The sequence below is a fragment of the Ranitomeya variabilis genome, chromosome 6 (genome assembly GCF_051348905.1).
Source record: "Ranitomeya variabilis isolate aRanVar5 chromosome 6, aRanVar5.hap1, whole genome shotgun sequence".
NCBI lineage: Eukaryota > Metazoa > Chordata > Amphibia > Anura > Dendrobatidae > Ranitomeya > Ranitomeya variabilis.
Window position 1 is genome coordinate 499,687,926 of NC_135237.1, and position 19,091 is coordinate 499,707,016.

The 19,091-nt window shown below is 41.2% G+C and overlaps 1 protein-coding gene across 1 annotated transcript in view; it reads left to right on the forward strand.

Annotated features, from left to right (window-relative positions):
- Positions 1–16,173, forward strand: part of LOC143782867 (Y+L amino acid transporter 2-like) — an 86,227-nt gene extending 70,054 nt beyond the window's left edge. The window contains exons 8-10 of the mRNA XM_077270789.1: positions 978–1,127; positions 13,245–13,428; positions 15,959–16,173. Coding sequence (XP_077126904.1) covers positions 978–1,127; positions 13,245–13,428; positions 15,959–16,032 — 408 coding nt within the window. The 3' untranslated portion in view covers positions 16,033–16,173. The remainder of the gene's footprint in view (positions 1–977; positions 1,128–13,244; positions 13,429–15,958) is intronic.
- Positions 16,174–19,091: the final 2,918 nt, after the last annotated feature.

Sequence of the window (19,091 nt, forward strand, 5' to 3'; positions counted from 1 at the left end):
GCGAGGCCGTGCCTCGTCTAGCAAGGTGACCATGAAGTGAGCACGGCAGTCTAGCGGAAGCAGCCTCGCTCCATACACGTGTACCCACTAGATGGGCTCTGCCCGGGAGTGTGCATAACGCAGACATACTCGCCTTAGGCCTCTTTCACACTTCAGTTGTTTGGCGTCAGTCTAAAACCGTCATTTTCCTCAAAAAACGGATCCGTTTTTTTTTTCGACGGATCCGTTTTTTTCCCCATAGACTTGCATTAGCGATGGATTGTGACGGATGGTCGTCCGTTCCATCCGTCATGCGACGGATCCATCAAAATTTAGCGGACGTCATCTAGACATTGACGGTCATTGCAACGTTTTTTGTCTCCGTTGAAATGACGGATCGCGACGGATCCGTCGCGTCCGTCATTCCATAGAATGGCCACCTATGGGCGACGGATCCGTCGCGACCGTTATTTCGACGGATCCGTCGCCCCAATCCGTTTTTTTCAATTTTTTTCAATTGCGCATGCTCCAAAAAGTATATACAACCCCCGAGTAACGGATCCGTCAAAAAAACGGATCCGTTACATCCGTTTTTTCAACAATTGTGACGAATCCGTCGATCCGTCACTTTGTCGGAAGTGACTGACGCCAAATGACTGAAGTGTGAAAGAAGCCTTACACACATACTTTTTTTGTTTTGCATATCATGCAGTTATAGCAGTTAGCTCCTGTTCACACTTCCTTTATTTGTTTGAAAATGCTGGTCAGTTTTTGTAGTGTACTATCTTAGCATTCTTTGTAAATAGCAGATGTACAACACCGCCACATATGTTCATAACCTACTATACTACACGCAGCCACTACAATGCCCATAGAGTTTATTGTTCAGCGTCCCACAGACCACAAACAGACAAACATATCTGCGTTATTATGTGAAGCTATATTCCACATAGAAAAGATGTAATCTTCAGACATGACAATATAGACTTGTCTTCTAGGGACTGATGGCTTTATTATATCTATTTGTGGAAGATGTTTTCCAGTTGATCAACTACTACAGCTTCAGCTACTGGTTGTTTGTCGGACTTTCTATCTCTGGATTGATAGTATTGAGAATCACACAACCTGAAAGGACACGTCCAGTGAAGGTAATACTTCATTCATGGGGAAAGCATGAAGAGATCATTATTAGTGATGAGTGAGCATACTCGCCACTACTCGGTGCTCGCCAAGTATTTCTGGGTTTGCTCGGCGGGAGCTCGGGTCACCGCCCTGCATGGTTGGCACTCTTTAGAGAGCCAATGAACATGCAGGGATTGTCTGCCACACACTGTAATGCCGCAGCCATGTTGGTTGTGGCATTACAGTGATTGGCTGGCGTAATCAGGTCGCCATGGTTGTTCCAGTGTGCTCTGTAATCAGGCAGTGTAGTGAGAGTTGCTGCTGAGCTACTTAGTACATAGTGTGGGTATACAATAAATAATACACATATCTATCTCAACTATCAGTCCTTCTGAGGACTAATAAAGCTGCAGAGATATCAGTGCTAGACAGGCAGTGTATGTGGCAGAATTCAGTACATATAGCAAGAGGGTCCATTCCAGTCCTGTCTGCTGCTGCTGCCTATTACAGATATTTGTAGACATAGCCCCAGGTATCAGGGGCCAGGAATAATTTTTTGGGGATCTTAATCCCGATTATTTAGCAATCCAGAGATCACCGTTTTTCTGCTCCATTTGCTTGTTGGCACTGCAGAATACAGCCAGATCCTTCCATATTACAGCGCTAAAAATCCAGCTATTTTAAACTGGAGTTTGTCCGTCACACGGATCACATATCAGTGCGCTCAAAATTGTGCCATTTTAGGGCTACATTTCATTATTTTGCAGTGCCTTACCCAATTTACTGACACCAGTTTGCTGAAAATAATAGTTACCTACAGGCCAGATATTTTAAATTGGGGTTTGTCCGTTATATGGATCACTTATCAGTGCCCTCAAGATTGTGCCATTTCAGGGCTACATGTAATTTTTTTTGCAGTGTCTTACCCAAGTTATTGACACCAGTTTGGTGAAATAAAAAATAGGCCAGATATACAGGCCATATATTTTAAACTAGGGTTGGTCCATCACATGAATCACATATCAGTGCGCTTAAAATTGTGCCATTTCAGGCCTATATTTATTTTTTTGCAGTGTCTTACCCAACTTATTGAAATTCAAGGGAAAAGAAAGCGGTCACTGGGGAGCACTGTGAGGGTCACAGTTAAAATTAAAAGCAAAGGGTCCACCGCAGCTCCAGCCGTTAACCTTCTAGGAGGATACAAAATGCAGTAAAGAATAGTAATAATGGTCCTAGGAGCGCTGGAAATGAGACCATAACAAGGATTTTAGTGTTGAACCACAAAGCGTTTCAACGGTTAAACCGTCTTCATCAGGTGGAAGTTCATTAATGGAGAAAAGGAAGGGGTATTTAAACAAATAGCAACCAATACAATTCACAGTCAGCAGGTCACATGATAAAATAGTAAGGTCATATGGTAAAAACACAATAGGAACAAAATTATGTATATATAAAAAAAGATTAAGTAAAGCCCCTAGACCTGATTAAAATATAAAACATGATAAAAAGCAGAAATAAGACAACATATAATAAAATGACACTATAAAAACGACTTAAAAACAGAGAGATCACTTTTTAACCCTTTCAATGGTAAGATTTAACCCTTTAGGCACCAGAGTCCCCAACTTAAAAATCCTGTCTCTGTACCGTAAGTTTCCTAATAAAATCATTCAAATCCATATAAAATCCACTACTGAACTAACAAGCATCTTCAATTTATCAGACTATAGTCTCAATAACGATGAAAGGCTTGAACGTGGCCTATCCTTCTGTCCAGACTCACCCCTTAATGCTTTTAGACTTTATTTGGATTTGAATGATTTTATTAGGAAACTTACGGTACAGAGACACTTCTTGATTGAGGGTAAGAATAAGTAAATGAACTCAGAATCTAATTTGATAACTAATGAGGCTGACTCTTTTCTACATGTTGAACCCAAAGCCACCTCAAGCCATTTTTATCCCCTCCATCACAGGGGGTCGCACATTGAAACATTCCAGCAGCTCATCTTTAAAGAAATTTGGTCTTTACCTTTATCTAAAAAGAAAAATGGTAACCTTACTATAGGTGAGAAAGCAGCCGTGAAATCCCTAAGGGAAAATGTGAATATTATTATCAAGAATGCTGACAAAGGGGGAGGAGTGGTGGTCATGAACAGAAACTGGTATACTCAGGAGGGTTTTAGAATTCTAAATGATTGTGAATTCTATGTTAGATTGGACCAAGATATCTCCACAATAACTTTTTCTGAGTACAATAATTTTATAAAAGGAGCTTATTCCTTAGGTCTTTTTAATAAGAAAGAATTCAGATTTCTTAATATCTCTCATTACAGAATTCCATTTTTTTATTTTTTGCCCAAGATACATAAGAATCCCTCTAACCCCCCAGGTTGCCCCATTATCTCCGGTATTAACTCAGTCACCAGCAACTTATCTCACTTCGTAGATTTATTTTTGCAGACATATGTTATTAGTCTTGGGTCATACCTTAAAGATTCATCTGACCTAATTGATACTCTTCAGGCTTTCCCCCGTATCCCTAATTGTGTCCTCATAGCAATGGATGTTCAAGCCCTCTACTCCAATATACCCCATGATCAGGGCGTAGAGGTGGTTGACCATTTCTTGTCTTTGGATGATCAAATGCCTGAACTGCAAAGAACTTTTTTATTAGATGCTATTAAATTTGTTCTACATAATAATATTTTCACTTTTGAGCATTTCTTTTATCGCCAGATAAAGGGCTGCGCGATAGGGACGAGATTCGCCCCTAGTTACGCAAATCTGTCTATGGGGGTTTTTGAGTCCGTCCTCATCGCGCAGTCCCGTCTGGCTGCTGGTAAGCTTGTTTTTTATCGTCGCTTCATAGACGATCTCTTTTTAATTTGGACAGGCACTGAATTGGAAGCCCTTGAATTTGTTCACAGTCTCAACTCTAATTCTTGGGGTCTTACCTTTACAGCTAATTTCTCACGCTCCTCAATTGAATTTTTAGAACTAATGGTACATGTTGACACTGAGGGCTCTTTCTCCACCACTACACACTTTAAAAAGGTGGATGTGAATAGTTATTTGAATTTTTATAGTGGACACCTTCCCAAATGGATCCGTAACATCCCGTATGGGCAGTATTGGCGCATAAGAAAAAATTGCACAAGAGACAAGGATTTTTTTGAAGATGCCAAAGTTTTAGAGCAACGTTTTTTACAAAAAGGCTACCCTAAAAAACTGGTTTAAGACGCCCTTTCTAAAACAGGAATATTGTCCCAATATGAATGTATACAGAAAATTAAAAGTAAAACTAGTAGGGGTGCTAAATCCGTGACCTCTGAATTTGCCAAGTGGAGCTTGGTTACAACTTTTAATCAATCTCATGCTACTATCCAAAGACTTTTGAAAAAATATTGGTTCATATTGGAAGTTTACCCTATATTCTCAGGTCACATCCCTACCCACCCCAGAATAATTTATCCGCAACCTAGTGGCACCCAGCAATACAGTTATTAGCCCCAGTGCCATATCCGCGACCCAGCTAATAAAAAATCCCGGCTGTTTTGCTTGCAGATCTGCAAAATGTCTATGTTGTAACTCCATCAGAAATGGTGTTAAAGAATTCACATCCAATACTACTAATATTAATTACAGAATCAACTACCATGTTAACTGTCAATCCTCATTTGTAGTATATCTAATAGAATGTGGATGTGGGCTCCAATACGTTAGACGGACTATACAGACCATGCACGCAAGACTGAACAAGCATCTCCATAATATTAGGAATGGTTTTATGTTGCATAGCCTATCAAAGCATTTTTTAACCAAGCACCAAAAAAATTTAGAATCTCTTAAACTAACGATTATAGATTTTATACCAGACAATGTATCTGATCGGTATGGGAGCTTGATTAATAGGGAAGGTTTCTGGATTTTTAAGTTGGGGACTCTGGCGCCTGAAGGGTTAAATCTTACCATTGAAAGGGTTAACAAGTGATCTCTCTGTTTTTAAGTCGTTTTTATAGTGTCATTTTATTATATGTTGTCTTATTTCTGCTTTTTATCATGTTTTATATTTTAATCTGGTCTAGGGGCTTTATTTAATCTTTTTTTATATATACATAATTTTGTTCCTATTGTGTTTTTACCAAGTGACCTTACTATTTTATCATGTGACTTGTTCTTATCATGTGACCTGCTGACTGTGAATTTTATTGGTTGCTATTAGTGTTGAGCGATACCTTCCGATATGCAAAGGTATCGGTATCGGATTGGATCAGCCGATACCCAAAAAATATCGGATATCGCCGATACCGATACCCGATACCAATGCATATCAATGGGACACAAAATATCGGAATGGTTCCCAGGATCTGAAGGAGAGGAAACTCTCCTTCAGGCCCTGGGATCCATATTCATGTATAAAATAAAGAATAAAAATAAAAAATATTGATATACTCACCCCTCGGACGGCCCCTGGCTCTCACCGGTCCAAGCGTCTGCCTCCGTTCCTAAGAATGCAGAGTGAAGGACCTTCGATGACGTCGCGGCTTGTGATTGGTCGCCTGACCCCTCATGTGACCGCTCACGCGACCAATCACAAGCCTCGACGTCATCGCAGGTCCTACACTCACTGCATTCTTAGGAACGGAGGCTGCTGGTTACATCGCTAAGGTCCAGGGTCCGCCGGAGGGGTGAGTATATCCATATTTTTTATTTTTATTCTTTATTTTTTACATGAATATGGATCCCAGGGCCTGAAGGAGAGTCTCCTCTTCTCCAGACCCTGGGAACCATACACTGGGAACTTCCGATTCCGATTTCCGATATCACAAAAATATCGGAACTCGGTATCGGAATTCCGATACAGCAAATATCGGCCGATACCCGATACTTGCGTTATCGGAATGCTCAACACTAGTTGCTATTTGTTTAAATACCCCTTCCTGCTCTCCATTAATAAACTTCCACCTAATGAAGACGGTTTAACCGTTGAAACGCGTTGTGGTTCAACACTAAAATCCTTGTTTTGGTCTCATTTCCAGCACTCCTAGGACCGTTATTACTATTCTTTACCCAACTTGTTGACACCAGTTTGCTGAAAAAAATAGTTACCTACAGACCAGATTTTTTTAAACTGGGGTTTGTCCACCACACAGATCACATATCAGTGCGCTCAAAATTGTGCCATTTCAGGCCTACATTTAATTTTTTTTGCAGTGTCTTACCCAAGTTATTAAAAATATAAAAAAACTGACCATCATATCCAAACATAAATCAGGTCTGAACAGGTGCTTACCTAGAGTCCCCAACTCATATAGAATGAAAAAGATAAGGCAGCACTCTGAAGCGCTATAGTATGCAAACATAAAATATGAAAATACAATTGCATTACTGAACTAGAAATATGAAAAATTTAAAATGCTTAGCACATATATTGGCCAATTCATGTGTACTTGAAAGCCACGTTAAGGTGATTCTCGTTGCCTGGACCTAATGCCAATCCTCTCTTAGACAATCTACATCTCTCTGGGAACCTAATATGAATCCTCTCTTGGACTAAAGTCTATATCTCTGTGGAGGGGTAGAATCCTGCTGCAATTAAAAACACCTAAGGCTAACTGGCAGAGTGTTCAGTCAGTAGACCAATACAAATGTAAAAAACCTGACACATGAATTGACCAATTTATGCGCTAAGCATTCTCAATTTTCATATTTCTAGTGCAGTAATGCAATTACATTTTCATAATTTTATGTTTGCATGCTATAGCGCTACACAGTGCTGCCTTGTTTGTTTCATTACCGAACTTATTGACACCAGTTTGCTGAAAAAAAAAATAGTTACCAACAGGCCAGATATTTAAAACTGTGGTTTGTACATAACACGGATCACTTATCAGTGCGCACAAATTTGTGCCATTTCAGGGCTAACTTTTACATTTTTTTGCAGTGTCTTACCCAAGTTATTGACACCAGTTTGCTGAAAAAAAATAGTTACCTACAGGCCAGATATTTTAAACGGTGGTTTTCCGTACAAATTCAGCCACTTGTTGTGAACGTGGAAAATATTGTCCTCCATTTTAAAATTGGCAAGGCACATGGCAAGGGATGGGGAAGTGGATGTGATGGTGCATGCAGAGGCCGAGGCCAAGGCCGTGGGCAAGATGAAACTGTGCCGCAACAAATACCCACATCTTCTCACCTGACCTTCCTGTCCCAATTACTAGGGGACCACAGCAGAACGCCACTATTGAACCCATAGCAGTGTCAAAAGGTTGTTGGTTGGATAGCGCATAATGCTTCCAGTCACTTTGCTACCACCAACACCCTGTCTTACACATGGTCAAGTCTCAGTAGCAGTGAGTCTGTACCCCATATTCCTCACCATGATCCTTCTACATCCCACAATGCCATGTGCCCGGAGACAACTGATCCCACACTTGGGCACTCTGAAGAGCTGTTCACTTTTCCTTTCACAGATTTGGGTCTGTCGCCCGGTCCACTTGAAGCAGGGGGAGGAGATCACATGTAGCAATGGCCAGATTTTTGAGCAGCCTTGGTCACATGAACAGTGGGAAAGTGTCACTCACAAGAGGTGGAGACACAATTGCCAAAAAGTCAAGAGGAGGTGGTGGATGATATAGTAACTGACTCAACCTGGCAGGAGGACATGCAGAGCAAAGACAGCAGCACACAGGGGGAGGGAGGCATAGCACCCCAACAGGCAGGAAGAAGCAGTATGGTGGCCTCAGACAGAAGGTGGGCAACTGTTCCCCATAACACCAATACAATGGAAGTTGCCAGTCCAACTGTTAGGTCTTCCCGATCTGGTTGTTTTTCAAAGACTCTGCCAATAACCCCAAAAAGGCCATTTGCACCACCTGCCAGGCCAGCATCAGCAGAGGTAGAAAAGCTACCAACCTAACCACCACCAGCATGATCAGGCACATGGCAGCAAAGCACCCGACTTTGTGGTCCGAACCCCAGGGTCCAGGAACATGCGGGTGACACCACTGCTTCTTCCGCTGTAGTGCGTGCAAGCAAATCCACTGTCCATGGTGCATGCAAAGATGCCCCCTGCCCTGCACCTGTCATTGCACACACTCAACTAGCAACATCAGCAAGCACGTCCACGTCCATGACCCAGTTCAGCATTCAGTTGTCCATACCCCAGTCCTTTGAACGCAAGCACAAATACGCAGCCAACGCACCACAGGCCACACTACAAAATTCAAACATTTCGCGACTGCTTGCACTTGCAATGTTGCCTTTTGGGCTCATGGAGACAGAAGCTTTCCACAACCTGATGGCAGCAGCCATCCCTTTGTACTCGGTCCCCAGCTGCCACTATTTCTCCCGGTGTGCCATTCGCGCATTACACTGGTTGTGTCCCACAACATTAGCCGTGCCCTCAACAATGCTGTTGCTGGGAAAGTCCACCTAACCATGGACACGTCGATGAGTGCTTGTGGTCAGGGACGGTACATCTTGCTGACAGCACACTGGGTTAACATGTTGGAAGCCAGAACCCAGTCGGACCTTGGGATGGAGCACATCGTCTCGAAGCCGAGGAGTGTGGGCCCTACGTCAATTAGGGTTTCCCCCACAGTCTACAGCTCCTGCACCTCATCCTCCTCCTCCTCCTCAGCCTCCATTTCTGAAATGATCACATCAGTCACAAGCTGGAAGCACTGCAGCACTGCCTCAGCCAAGCAGCAACAGGCTGTGCCGAAGCTAATATGCTTAGGTGACAAACCGCACAATGCTAAAGAGTTGTGGACAGCTCTGAAAGAGCACGCAGATCTGTGGCTCACGCCGCTTAATTTACAATCAGGCATAGTCATGTGTGACAATGGCCGTAACCTGGTGGCAGCTTTGAGGTGAAGCGAGCTCACACATGTATCATGCCTGGCCCAAGTGCTTAACCTTGTGGTTCAGCGGTTTCTCAAAACCTACCCAAAGCTGCCAGATCCGCTAATCAAAGTACGCCACCTGTCTGCCCATTTTAACGTTAGCTACAGCTTCCGCCACCCTTGCCGTGCTTCAGCGTTTGCAGCTTCCAGTTCACCGACTGTTGTATGATGTCCCCACGCATTGGAACTCTACACTGCAGATGTTGGAAAGGATTTGTGAGCAGAAGAGGGCAGTTGTTGACTACCAGCATCAGGAAGGCCGTCGGTGTTCAGTTCAGACCAAAACTTTGAGGACTCAACCAAGATGGTGAGCGGCGAAGACGCCATAATTAGCATCACCATCCCACTTCTCTGCGTTCTGAAATGCTCTCTTCTCACAATGAAAGAGGATGCATTGCAGGCAGAGCTTGATGATATAGAGCAAAGAACCATACAGGATGATTACACACAGCCCAGAGTCATCTCATCCCAACGTGGATTGGGTGACAATGAGGAAGAGGAGGAGAAGGAAGAACAGGAGCTAGTTTCATGTGCTATAGATGGTACTACCTGCACAACTGTCATACCGTCTGCTCAGCGTGGATGGCCTGAGGACAGAGAGAAGGAGGAGAGCATGATCAGTCATCCTCTTGGTGAGGACATAGAAGTCTTGCCTGTTAGCTGTCTGGCATGCATGGCTGAGTTTATGTTACGCTGCCTTTCCCATGACCCTCACGTTCTCCAAATTTTGCATGACAGTCATTACTGGTTGGTGACACTTCTAGACCCACTCTACAAGGAGAACTTTCTATATCTTATTCCCGAGGTGGACAGGTCTACTAAAATGGGGTAGTACCAGAGGGCAATTGTTGCAGAATTATTAAAAAAAAATTCCCATCTGTAAGCTCTGGCAGCAGAGGTCACAGTTTGTTGGACAACCAAGGAGTACAGGTGGGAGAGGCACAACTTCAATCCAGCAGAGGCATGGGAACACTGGCAAAGTTCTGGGAGAGTTTTCTCAGACCCTCCCATTGCACAGTCCCTGAAGTGCGGGGTTCTCTCAAAAGGAGTGCAAAGTTTTAAAAGATGCTGAGGGAGTTCCTTGCTGACCTTACCAACGTCCTCTGTGATTGCTCTGTGCCTTATAATTATTGGGTATCCAAGCTGGACACGTGGCATGACCTGACTCTCTACACTTTAAAGGTCCTGGCCTGCCCTGCTGCTAGCGTTTTGTCAGAGGAGGTTTTTAGTGCCACTGGTGGAATTATAACTGATAAGCGCATCTGCTGACAGGCTGACTCTTACAAAAATGAACAAGGGCTGGATTGAGTCAGACTTCTCAACACCACCGAATACGAGCAGCGTAACATAATCTCAAATCCAGTGTCTTTTTAGGGAGGTCTATTCCCATACACCACTTCACACCCACACATGGGTATACGCTTCCTGATTTTGGCTATTTGCTGTTGCCCTCCTCCTTCTCCTCATCCTCATCCTCCACCACCATATCACCCTGGTGACCATGGTCTGTGATGCAACACCCACATAATTTTTTAAAGGGTGTCTATGATGCCTGTAAAAAATAAGGGTTATACAGTATGTTTATGTATACCCCCCAGGAGTAAATGTTTCTCAGCCCATACACTTAGTGCATGGGCATTACAATTATAGGAGACCTGCCCCACTTCCTAATAATGGGAACATTTTTTTATGAGGCCCTCCTCCACATCTTTTCCAAGGGGTATTGGAGTGCCTCCAAAATTTTTGGAAGCCCTTGCATTCACTACATAGGCAAACAGTATGAGAGACCCACTTCCTAATAATGGGATCATTGTTTTCAGGAAGCCCTCCTGTACATCTCTTCAAAGAGGTATTGGGGTGCCTCTAAATTTTTGGCAGCTCTTGCATTCACTGCATAGGAAAACAGTGTGGGAGACCCACTTCCTAAGAATGGGAACATTGTTTTCAGGAGGCCCTCCTGTACAACTCTTCAAAGAGGTATTGGGGTGCGTCTAAATATTGGGCAGGCCTTGCATTCACTGCATAGGCAAACAGTATGGGAGACCCACTTCCTAATAATGGGAACATTGTTTTCAGGAGGCCCATCTGTACATCTCTTCAAAGGGGTATTGGGGTGCATCCTAATTTTTGGCAGCCCTGCCACTCACTGCATACGCAATAAAAGTATAGGGGACCCACTGTTTAATAATGGGAACAACAAAGCATAGCCGGCTGATGGATCTCTAAAAATAGTGAGGGACGCCTGCTGGCCCTTAAGAACAATAAAGGCCACCCGATGACCCTATAAAAATAGGCATCGTGACTTTCAGATTCCCTCCTTCATAAATGAAACAGGATGAGTCTGATGATGTGTCACACACACCACATGGCCAGATAAGGTTGTAAAATGTTAAAATGACAATTCCCAGTGAATGCATTTGTCTTGGTTGAAAGCAATGCTACAGTTCAAAAATGCTTCAAAAACACTACGTGTGAACATAGCCCAAGGTGTGGAGGAGCATTTTTGTTTTTGGTAATTTATTTTGCCTTCCATACAAGTCTTTACCCTGGAAAGTATGTTCCTTAACATATTTCCCAGGAAAATCCATTTTGATTTTGTTTTTGTATGTTTTATTGTGAGTCTGTAAAAGTAGCGTAAGACTCTGACAACATCGTTCACAGCAGTGACCTGGGATTCAGAAATGTTTCCAGGGGTCTTCTCCATGCTGTTCCCATGTCATTTGAGCACTGTTCCCATCGATTTCTGCAATTTCTAGTCCCTCTAAAGACCGCCGGAGGACCATAGGAAAAATGCTCGAGTTTCCCATAGACTTACATTGGGCTCGTTGCTCGGGTCGAGTACCCAAGTATTCCAATTTGCTCGACCCGAGCAATGAGCACCAGAGCATTTTAGTGCTCGCCCATCACTAATCATTATCAGAGCAGGAAAATTTATAAAGTATGTTTTTTTTATTAATTAGCTTAGACAAAATGAAACTTTTCTAACAAAAGTGTGATATATATTTTTTTGTCCTTAATACTAGTGGATTAATATAAAATAGACAGATCCAGCTTTGGAGTAAGCCATCATTAGGGAGTGAAAGGGTATTTATTGCAAACTAAAGAAGGTTGTAGAGGTTTTCTAGGACTATGTTATTGATTTGGCTAAGTCATTGGTGGAAATCATGTTAGCAAATTTACAAGGGGTGTTCACATTTTCATTCTTCTGGAGCTCTTTGCTCCCTTGCCTCACGACTTCCTGCTTGCCAAGGGGCAGTGTGCTCCTGATTGATAGACAGTTTGGACTGGTGGCATGATGTGCTGCTGGCTCCAACTGTGCATTCATGGATTCTGCTAGCAATGATAGCTTTGCCTCTGCAGCACCGGAGGAATGTAGTGGCACTGAGATGGTCTATGCCCGGTCATCCATCCAGCATCCCAGCACATGGTGCAAACTTCTCCGAGAAGCAGAACGAAATGCGCGTCAGGGCAGAGGGACCTCATTTCATCCTCCGGGCTTGTGCAATATAGGTACAGTTTAAATTTACACAGTCACTTTAGTATTATTTCCTTTTTCCTTGTTTAGCCAGGGTATTGTGCCCATAGTTGTGGCTGACAGGGAGCAAAGTGTCTAAATACTTATGACCATGTGATATTTCAGTTTTTCTTTTTTAATGAATTTGCAAAAATTTCTACATTTCTGTTTTTTTTTCCGTCAAGATGGGGTGCAGAGTGCACATTAATGAGAAAAAAATGAACTTTTTTGAATTTACCAAATGGCTGCAATGAAGCAAAGAATAAAAAAATTGAAAGGGGTCTGAATACTTTCCATACCCACTGTATAAAACTCGCCAATAGCTCATGGCAGGAACGTAGTTTTAAAGGGACTTTAAAAGTTCTGACAAAACACAAAGGTTTAAAAAGGTATATATCTAACGACAGAGCCGTTATGTACACAATAAATCAGTCAGCCACTCTACAGGTTCTTATTCCTTCCCTGCCGGGGTTACTTTCTATCTACCCTTGTAACAGCAATTCGCTGAGCTCAGTGGTGGATTCCATGAGATCACTGTAGAAAAAAAAGCACAGATCAGCACTGAGACATGGTGCTTGAGTTTTGGGGATTTTTTAGGTAATAATTATTCTGGTATGTATTCCATATCATGTCTAGCCTAATTTTGGGCAATTCTGGAAAACCCTTTAAATTATTTTTTTTTCTGTACAAAATAATAAAACAATTTTGCTTGCTTACAGGTCAGTCTCTTCTTCCCGGTTGTGTATTGCATCTGCAGTCTATTCCTTGTTATTGTTCCGATCTATAGTGATGCTATAAATTCACTAATCGGCATTGGAATTGTACTGTCTGGAATTCCTGCTTATTTCTTAGGAGTTTACTTGCCTTTTCAGAAGAAACAAAAATTGCTACCTTGTATTAGTGGTGAGTATGAAACCATCTGTGTATATGGAAGCTTATGTGTCACTATATCTAATATACCTTAGTTGTGAAGTGCAGAATTTTTATGTGATCCAGATATGGAAATTGTCTCTTCAGAGAGGAAGAGGACAAGAACAGTAGTTCTACCTATTGGAAGCAGCGATCCTAAAAGTCAATATCATAAACATTACCCCTTAGATCCCATTGCAGAGCTTCTCAATTAGCAATGTCAGATCTCATACTTTGCACTGATGAGGGGCAACACCCTGAAACACTGTGTCTACAACTTGAGATTCTGTTTGGCTTTTATCCCAAGTCATATTGCAAGTCTTATTAAAGAGTTGATATTGACTTTTAGGATCTCTGTTTCCACTAGGTGAAGTTAGAGTTATATTCCTCTTCCTCTCTGAACAGACAATTTGCATATTTAATTTCCCAGAGGGGAGACATACATGGCTTATAAGTCTCCTCACTATGACATGCCATGTTTGTCTTGTAACTGTCCACAGGGAGAGTTGTTACCCCTTAAACCCTATATAATCCAGAGAACTTAGTTATTTTCTTATGTAGTGCAGCATAGGCTAATTTTAAACAATAATGTAGAAGCTCTTGTATGTGTATCTTCTTATATTTATTTTATTTGATGTGCCATTGTGATTCCTTCTCCTCTGATAATGATACTCCTAATGCAGTCTACATTTCCCAATAGGCCTCTGACTATGCAGAGAGGACGGTACTTCATCACATTGACCCCATGTTAGAGTACTATCTGTGGGCAGCAGTGACTGATTAGTGACTGCTTTCCTCTGGCTCACACTACAAAGCCTCAGTGTATCTTTCGTGATGCAACTTTAGGAGGCCGACTCCATGTCTCCTGCTTGTGATAGGTTTCTCAATGTTGACACACTAGTACAAATAGTATAGACAGTCATTATGAGTCATTGCAATTTTTATTATCTCTGCAACAAACCATTATTTTGACAAATTAACTTAAACATTCTTATTAACTAAACCATCTTATATAAAGCACAAATCATATGTCCAGTTACAGAGCAAGAAATAGGGTAAAGTTTGGTGGGGAGTGGTCTGAAAGCTGTTAGTCAGCATTAAAAGGTATCATATCAATAAATGATAACATCGTAGCATTAATAGATGTCATCCAGTAATTAACAGGAAGTATAGAGCACGTACTAGATTGTCAGTCACTTTAAACAAATTACACAGCTGGAAATAAAAAGGGATATAAAGATGTGGATGCAGATGAGCTGAGCTGAAGCTGGAACACTGCTGTTTATCCAGAACACAAACCAAATGACGTTGCATCAAATGTGTCACAAATTAAATCAATCATGTTTATTACATATTACACATTTACTTTTTTTTCATTGGCAAAGTGACTCAATGGAGAGCTATAAAAAATAAACACATAGGTATAATAAGCATTTCAGTATAATCTGCAAATGTGTGGAAACTAGATGTAATTAAGCAGATTTACATGGTATATGAAATTTGAATATCTGTTTGTACCATAGCCCTGGCACCCCAACGCGCGTTTCACCCAGCTTTGTCAGAGGGCGTGTCTGACGAAGCTGGGTGAAACACACGTTATGGCACCAGGACTATGGTACATTCAGGTCTTCAAATTCCATATACCATGTAATTATGCTTAATGACATCTATTTTCCACTAGGAATGAGACTTTTAGACATATGCAGACTACAATGAAATGCTTATTAAACCTGTGTTTTTCAATAGCTCTCCATTGAGTCACTCTGCCTATGAAAAACATTTTCTTAAAATGTGTTATATGCAATTAAGTAAATCATGTTTAACTGTAAGACATTTTGTTTGTGTTTGGGATATCATAAAAATGGGTGCGTCTCTGTCATTGCTTTTGGAGGAATTTGGCTATTAGCTGTTTGTTACACTGTTGTTTAGCATCATATGTGCAAAAAATGCTGTCATCGTGCTAATGTAAAGTTAATAATTATATTTTGCATGAGTGCTACACACAGGGCTTGTCTTGTAGGAGCTTTACTCCATCCTCTAAAGGTAAATTGTTTAATCGTATGCACTAAGTCACCCAAAGTAGCTACAAAGAAATAGCAAGGAAATAACATTATTGCAGACTTTATTCTAAGTGGGAATGTAGGAGCCGGCTTAAGATTTATTCAGTTTTGAGTTAATCGTGTTTTCTATAATTTCATCTTCTTTATATATGAATAAATATATATATATTACACACACACATATATAATATATTAACAAATTATCAGCTACTGCAGTTTTGAAGTGTTCATGGGAGACATCATAGCAGCTAGCCTCCATCCACTAGCTCAGAGAAAACTGAAAATTAGAGCCCATAAAAAGAAAAAAAACTGTGAAAATTGCAGGCTAAAAGTCATATTATGGTCAGAAAGTGTTACCCCTCATGTACACACACAACTGCTTATTTTAAAAGGTTTCCAAAAACACTTTGATTGTATAATGAAATGCTGATTAAATGTGCCCCTCATTTTAATAACCTTTGCAGCTTGGATGACAAAATACACACAAATTCTCTGCAACTGCTGCTTAACAGACCTGGATGAAGACAAAAAACTCTAATGCTACTGAACTCAGAGTCACAGATCTCTTCTGCTAATGGATTATTACAATGTTATTCATTGATTATCATTCACAATGTAATTAGAAAGTTGTTTTATGAATTATGTTTTAAATAAAATAAATATTAACATTGTGTATTTGCAACAATTTGATGCATGGGTTCTATCTATAAGGAATTAAGATACAACAAGCACAACCAGGGCCCTGGATCCTAAGGAGTCCATAATGTTTCTCTACTTAATAAAAGAATACAGAACCATAAATGATGCAAATCAGTGACAGGGCCCTGGAACAAATTTTGCTCTGAAACGTAAATATTCCCAGAGTCCATGTTTCTATAACCTGCTCCAACTACCTATGATTGGTAGAATAGAGCTTTCTTCGCATGTAACCTGCAGAAAAGAGTAAGTATCCTATGGTTCCCATCCTACAGCACAATCTCTTTATTTCTGTAGGTTACCAATCTTCTCTTAAGGCCTCATTTTCACACCTTTGCATGCTTTGTATTACACAGAGGTTTTCATATATGCAGTGTCAGACTGGGGTGATAAGGGCCCACCAGTAACATTGACTTGGGGGTGGGGCATTTTTCACCTGCATGCAAATATTATAATGCCTTCCTTCACAAATTTACCTATATCTCTATATATTAATATACTGGGTAGCGTGGTTAATGAATGACGAGATGCTGCTTTTTTCTGTACAGAGTGAATTATGCCACGTACTGCCCATACAGTGTGGTTGGGGGCCCAGATCTGCAGAGGGGCCCACCGGGGGATTCGCCTGTTACCCTCTGGACCAGTCCAAACCTGCATATATGCATACTTGCCAACTTTCAAGGGTAGGCATCAGGAAGATTACTAATTGTGGCACAGAAAACACCAAGATTTCTTTTGGTGACCACACCCCATCTCCCTAGTTTCACCCCTCCATAACTCTAAGGCCGCATTCACAAGTTCAGAATTTGTTCAGTACTTGTAAGCCAAAACCAGGAATGAAGCAATAAAAGGAAAAGTATAATAGAAACAAGTGCACCACTTCTGCATTTTTCACCCACTCCAGGTTTTGGCTTACAAATACTGATTGTGTGAATGTGGCCTTAAATGAAGTACAATGATGTGACATTCAGGCATCATGAACAAGGAACATCCAGGAAGCATCAAATTTCAGATCACCTTTAGATTTGCCAACTCTGAGTTTCTGTTTTGTTTCTCTGCTTTTTTTGGGGTGTCTTCCTTGTTTCCATGTGCCTCATAGACATTCTAGTGTTCATCAATATTATCAAGATTATGTATTATCTAGTTATGCTTCACTAGAAGGAATACCATGGGATGGACATGGCCTAGCTAAAGCTCTTGAGGATTTTTAATGAATTTGAAGAACGAGCGTGACCATGCAACCTCCAATCCATTTCGACAGAGCTGAGTGAAACTACAGTTGCACAACATTTTTGCGACTTTTAAAAGCTTTTATGGCAGTTTTCTGGCATAAAAACCTTGATGAATCAGCCCCCTACAGTCATGGTCAACAGTGTTGACACCCTTGAAATTGTTCCATAAAATTAATTATTTCTCTCAGAAAATTATTGCAATTACACGTTTTGTTATACATGTGTTTATTTATTTTGTATGTATTAGAACAACACAAAAAAATGAAAAAAAAACAAACAAATTTGACATAATTTCACACAAAACCCCCAAAATGGGCCGGACAAAATTGTTGGCACCTGCAACTTAATATGTGGCTGCACACCCTTTGGAGTAATTAACTGCAATCAAATCACTTCCTATAACAATCAAAAAGCTTCTTACACCTCTCAACTTGAATTTTGTATTATTCTTCTTTTGCAGACTGCTCTAGGTCTCTCATATTTGAAGGGTGTCTTCTCCCAACAGCAATTTAAAAATTTCACCACAGGTGTTCAATGGGATTTAGATTCAGACTCATTGCTGGCCACTTCAGAACTCATCAGCACTTTGTTTCCATCCATTTCTGTGTGCTTCTTGAAGTATGTTTGGGGTCAATGCCCTGCTGAAAGAGCGATGACCTAGAAAACAAACCCAGATTTCTGAGACTGGGCAATACATTGCGACCCAAAATCGTTTGGTAACTTTCAGATTTTATAATGTCTTGCACACAGTCAATGCACCCAGGGCCAGAGGCAGCAAAACAAACTCAAAACATCATTGAATGTCCACCATATTTGACTGTAGGTACTATGTTCTTTTTTTGTAGGCCTCTTTCCATTTTCGGTAAACAATAGAATAGTGTGTTTTACCAAAAAGCTCTATCTTGGTCTCATCTGTCCACAAGACACTTTCCCAGATGGATTTTGAATTGCCATATTTTTCGGACAATAAGACGCATCGGACTATAAGACGCACCCAAGTTTTAGAGGTGGAAAATAGAGAAAAAAATTTGAAGCAAAAAATGTGGTAAAATATTTAATAACATAAATAACATGCTATTATATATATTAACACCACATATAGTATGTTATTGTTTTGGAAGCTACGGGTAGAAGATGGTGCTGCGGGACCAGTGTGGTGTCTGTAAAGTACTATATGAAGATGCTGGAGGGTGAGTATAAGAATGGGGGCACAGGGCTTATATTTAAAGCACCACTCCAGCACTGAAAAATAACACTGGAGTGCTGTTTTAAGATCCCATGGGAGAACTATAACTCCCAGCATGTCCTGCAGATCCAATGACTTGCTGGGAGTTATAGTTCACCAAAGTAGTGGCAGAGTGCATTTTTATGTGTTGTAATTAATAATCTTTTATTTAATACTAACTTGTATAGGCTGTGCAGGTCCTGCAGCCAGTCAGTCATGCTGTGGTGACAGGTAATGGAGGGTTGGACCATCACAACCGAGGAAGCTGCATTGTTTTCAGTAGTGTCTGCAGGACCTGATGACATCATGAAGAGGGAGGGCTCTGTGCAGTCATGTGATGCTTCAGCCCGCCCTCTTCATCACCTCACACAGGTCCTATGCCGGAGAACTCAGTCAGCATCTGTAGGAGCACGGGCTGTGCTGTTAGGTATCCCTCCCTCCTCT